The sequence below is a fragment of the Macadamia integrifolia genome, chromosome 5 (genome assembly GCF_013358625.1).
Source record: "Macadamia integrifolia cultivar HAES 741 chromosome 5, SCU_Mint_v3, whole genome shotgun sequence".
Lineage (NCBI taxonomy): Eukaryota > Viridiplantae > Streptophyta > Magnoliopsida > Proteales > Proteaceae > Macadamia > Macadamia integrifolia.
In genome coordinates, this window is record NC_056561.1 from 18,243,469 (window position 1) to 18,248,965 (window position 5,497).

Consider the following 5,497-nt stretch of genomic DNA (forward strand, 5'->3'; position numbering starts at 1 on the left):
GGGAGGGGGGGGGGTGTGTTGGGTTTTGGTTTTGGATGCTATCAAGTGTAACCAGTAAGATAAAAGACAACAAGTGAACTGAGAAAAGGGGAAAATAAAGATCCATAGATGTTATGATTGCATCAAGATCTTTTAATATCTTGCAAGTATGGTGGAGAGAGTGGTGACGGTTTCTCTGCACAGAATACTATTTAAATTTATGAACTTCCAGGAATTAAATAAATAAAAAAATACGGCGTCCCCAGTATATAAGGCTCTCACCACTGCAGGGTCTGAGGATGGTCATTATATACACAGCATTACCCCTGCTTCGTGGAGATGTTGTTTCCCGACTCAAACCCATCGCAATGGAGCAACCTTACCGTTGCGCTGAGGCCTGCCCTCTTGTAACTTCAGGAAATATGATAGGAAAATGAGCCAGCCATTTTGAGTAACTTTTTAACTCAAAATTTAACAAAATACTTGCAAATAACTACTTTACCAAGTCTTTATAGTCACCAACTGTGGCGACATGACATTTAGAAGGATTCACCAAACTTAAAAGGGAAAATCTAGATCACAGCTTTTCTAGGTGCTTCATATATCTATTGGTAAATATACCACCAACACGAGCCAAATTGATGGAGACCAAATATTACATAGAATAAAAAGATAAAAAAGAACAAGAAGACGTTTTTCATGAAGAAAGGATGAGCTATAGATTACCCCTATACCCATAGCTTCTCTTGCTGAAGCACTAAGAACACCTGGTCTCAGACCATCATACTTCCCACCTGGAGTATCTTGATAATACCGGGTTGCTTGACGAGGACCACCAGTTTGGTTCCTTTTGGAGCTGTGCTTCTGGCGAGCGCTATTGACAGCATCATTGTCACGAGGCTTTGGGCACTCCTTCAAAGAGTGGTTGTAGGAGCCACAATTGAAACAACGTGGGGCCTCAAATGTTTCCAACCCACTACAAGATAAATAAAAATGTTTTACCAATGTATCAAATGTTAGAATTGGTGCTCCAAGAATGAGTGTGTGGTTAGGAAAGATGAATGATCCAAACATTAAATGGCATTAAGGATAAGAGATGCATGAACGACCAAGTTCATAAAGGACATGCAAAGAGTAGAATGATAAATACCAAAACTAGTCCATGGGTATGACCACCAGAACAATGATTATAGCTTAAACATTATAATATTCTCCCGTGCAAATATTCTCTTGTATGTTGTACCAAACCTTTAACCTAATAACAATTGCAAAAGGCATGATCCAAACCATTGTTTTCCAGCATCATTTCCATACACACGCATGAATCTAGAACAAAGGATCAAAACGTCCAGAAATATACACAACGCACTGAAAAAAAAAATCAAGTTTTCCCTCCCCCCCCACCTTTTTTTTAATTTGAGAAGGGGTGCAAGAGACGTCAGTGTTCAGTATATCTTCAAGGAAAAAGAAAGTGTTTAGTAACAGGTCGCAACAAATTACTGAAGTAGTGATATAGTGCCTCCTGATAACTCTTTGCAGTACTTTCCAAGATCAAAGAAGAACAACAACATCCAAAACCTTACCCCAACTTAATGGGGTCGGCTACATGGAGATTCCAAGCAAGGACAAGAGCGAGGATCCATGCAAAAAGATGATGGGTTATAGCTAATTATAATAAGTGCTGGCTGTCAACCTGACGCACCACTACAAATCAGCCACAGGTTTATAACGACAAACAGACTATAATAAGGTACCAGCTGTCTACCTGACGTACCATTTAGACCGGTCAGGCAAAGAGTCCTCCATGCATTACGTCCACCACCAAGATAATCCAAGACCAAAGAACAAAATGTAGAATTTTTCCAACCACCAAAAAAAGTCTTTAAGATCTATGGAACAATTCTCAGCTCAATAATCCTTATCCTCACCCTATGGTGAAGAACTGTTATTCATAAATTACAACAGATGAAAAATTAAATAGTGTCTATTCATCAACCATAAGTTCCATAAGTTGTAGAGCTTCCGAAAAAGACAACTCATAATCATTCTCCCACATTAATTCATCACTAGGATGAGAGCTGCCATAGAGAACTCAGTTGAAGCAGCAGCTGAATCAGGAGAAGGAAAGATGTTACCAAACAGGTGATGTACAAACTGGATGATCAGAATGGTCGGACCATCAACTGGACATGATTTTAATTCAGCTATTACTGGAAGCAGTAAATAGGTACCAGATAGAACTGTCTGAACCATTGTTTCTTAGCAAGGTTCAAAATTTCAGTCAAAACACCAAAATTTCAAAGACCTAAGTCAGTTTTGGCAAAAGGTTGAAACGAAACCATGGTCGACTCCATCAGGCACAAAACTTTTTGTCAAAATGGTACAATGAGCATTATAAAATAACCATTTCACAAATTGAGGTCGAAATTATGACTGAACTCACATGTTTCAACCAAAATTTCTGAAAAACCTGAGAACAAGACTTTTGACCCCAAAAAAATTCTATCTCTTGCTAACTAAAGACATTGTGGACTACTTTGGAGCATCTACGGCAATCTTTTGCTGGATTTGAACAAGATTTGTGCAAAGAATTCGAATATGATGGTAAAACACTTTTTCCTTGAAATTAATTTTTACCAAATATATGGTAGATATGTATTGGTTATCCTCAGTATTTTAGACATTAGAGACACCATATGATGATCTACGACTTCATGGAGTTATTTAATTTTTTGTTTCTGTTTTTCTTTTCTTTTCTTTTCTTTTTTTTCCTTCTTTTTTTTGTTATTATTTTTTGAAAAATAAAATATGGTATATATATATATATATTTTTTTTGGTTGCTCTTCAATTTTTTTATAATATTAATTGGATTTCATGTGTTTCTTCAGACATTCTATAACATGGCCGTCATTTGAGATACAGTTAGAGGAATGGTTCAGTCGGTGGCAACAATCTTCTAGTGGTTTAAAGCCTCCCCAGAACTCTATGGGGTACCGCACGGTTTTAAGTTTCAACAGTGACAAATCGACATGGTTCAAGACGAAACCATGGGTCAAAACTGGTTTCCACACTGCTCCTTGGTATTTTCCAAAAACTAGCAGTTTATTGTCAAATCACTTGATTTTTTTCCCACTTGCTCGTATTCTCATAATCATTCAATCCTTCTACCGAGCATTCTGCATACACTAACAAACTTGGATCCAAACCACAAATACCATTTTGGGTCATGGAATAGGTGTGAAAAAATTAGGAAGCTCAAAAAAAGGGTCAAAAATCATTTTCTGGGCCTCGAAACCTAGGTTTCAGTTGGCCCAAAAAAATTCCCAGGTTTCTGTAGAAACCTGAGATGTTTCGGTTTCAACTAGGGTCGAAACCAAAACCTTGGTACTAAGTGACTGATAGAGGCATATGGGTGTCAAAAGTAACATGTAACTTATACCGTTGTACTTATTAAGTTCTATGAACTTCTATCATGACACTTTTGGCATTGGTCAATTGTTAAATGGTTCTTCATTCTTAATCCATATTTCGATTGCTTATATTGAATGTTGTGTTCTAGTGCTAAATTAAGTGTAGAATAGGTTATATAACGAAAAGGATATGGACCATATGGTAAGCTAAAGCCATACACTAGCTACCTAGGGTCCGAAGCCAATCTACTATTTTGTGTATTTTTTTTCAATCAAATAATTTGAATATGTTTAATCATGCTTAAATAGGCTTGCCCTGAAGTCTCATGGTACATTTTGGTTTTGGCCAAGTCGAAATCGAAATCACAAGCCTTGGTTTTTAGTGAACCATATGGTCCCAGGTTAGTTGATGATAACAATCCTATGTTGTTCGAATCACTTTGCCTTTTCAAGGTATTTTAGGTGTGGCTTCTATAGGTGATAAGTTGAGGGCAAGTCGCTTAAGGTGGCTTGGGCATGTAAAACAAAGGCCCATTAAATGCACAATAAGGAGAGATGCATTACAATGTGGCTTGGGCATGTAAAATGAAGGTCAATTAAATGCACAATAAGGAGTGGCACATTATAGAATAAAGCATCTATATGATCAGAGGTGGATACCAAATAATGACAAATATGGATGGCTTCGAGTGAACACCAATAACTTCAAATATAGACGAATGGTTAAACAGGATTTGTACAGCTGACCCCATTTAGGTGGCATGAGGTGCTCTTACATTGAGTTGAGATTTAATAACTTTAAATCTCAAAGGCTAGGATGAAAGTTGCAATTAGGGAAATAGATGGCATCGATTACCCTCTACGGTGTATTTGGGGCCATCTCATGTGGATTGTGGAATGTCAGGGTTGGACCGTCAGTGCATTCCCTTGACAAGGACTGCCAGGCTAGCAAGACTCTTTTAAAATTTTGGAACTGTCAACTGTTTTTTAGGAAATTAAGTTTACATTCAGAGACAGATTATTGTTGAATACCAGTAGTCTAAAGATTTTTGTTGAACACTACTAGTATCAAGATTATTGTTGAATAATACTAGTATCAATTATTAACTGGAGGTCTACAACATATTAATTGTCATTAAAGAGAGCATAAATTGATTACCAAAAAAAAAAACCATCAGAAACATGCATGGTTGCAGTGTCTGACGTGGGTGACATTTTAGGTTCTATACATGGGTCAGTTTCAAAAATACTGTCATTAACCTGACATAGTGATAGCATTTCAGGATAATCTGGATGAGGGATGAAGAAGAACGAACACAGCCGAACTTGAAACTACAGCTACAAATTTGAACGCTATTTGAAAAAACATAAAGCAATACTGCAACACATCAATTTCATGTACAAAAAGCAAACCCAGTGCACAAGGCTCCCGCAGCTGCTGGGTCTGGGGAGGGTCATAATGTAAGCAGCCTTACCCCAATTTTAAAGAGAGGCTATTTCTCAACTCAAACCCACAACCACTAGGTCACAATAGAGCAACCTTACCATTGCACCAAGGTCCTCCCTCAAGTCCATTTCATGTAGTTGATGCAAAATGAATTGCAAAAAGGATCACAAATGAAAAATGGCAATTGAAAGAATGAAAACCCATTAAAGTGGTGAAGGAAAGACGCAGTTATGGGTGTCAGTATCCAGCAAAGATACAGGGTGGCCAACACAGCACCTGCTGTTAAAGTTATATAGAATTATACAGAAAAAGAAGAGCTGTGTCTGACAGTTAGATGGAGACAGACGACAATGAAAATTCAAGTGACCTTATTACAGAGATAACTAGCATAAACACATGGACTTTGGTAAAAAGAAAAGCTAGATAATATTTTGGATTCGCTTAAGATTTATATTGCATATTGAAATGACAAGAAAAATACTAATCACAAAAAATCCTGCTCAAAACTGCATTAAATTGCAATCGTCTGTTAGGTGAATAGGTATAAGCACTGCCACATCACAGAATGACTTGGGTTCAAGTAATTACGGCTGCATCCTGCTGTGTGGTAGATGTGGTGATCCATATGGCCACTCTCACGTTAGATCCCCACCCCCCCCC

The 5,497-nt window shown here is 37.6% G+C and overlaps 1 protein-coding gene across 1 annotated transcript in view; it reads right to left on the reverse strand.

Moving 5' to 3' along the window:
* LOC122078633 overlaps positions 1 to 5,497 on the reverse strand; it is a 23,343-nt gene that overhangs the window by 1,637 nt on the left and 16,209 nt on the right. Inside the window, exon 7 of the mRNA XM_042644707.1 lies at positions 706 to 955. Within this exon, the coding sequence (XP_042500641.1) occupies positions 706 to 955 (250 nt within the window). The remainder of the gene's footprint in view (positions 1 to 705; positions 956 to 5,497) is intronic.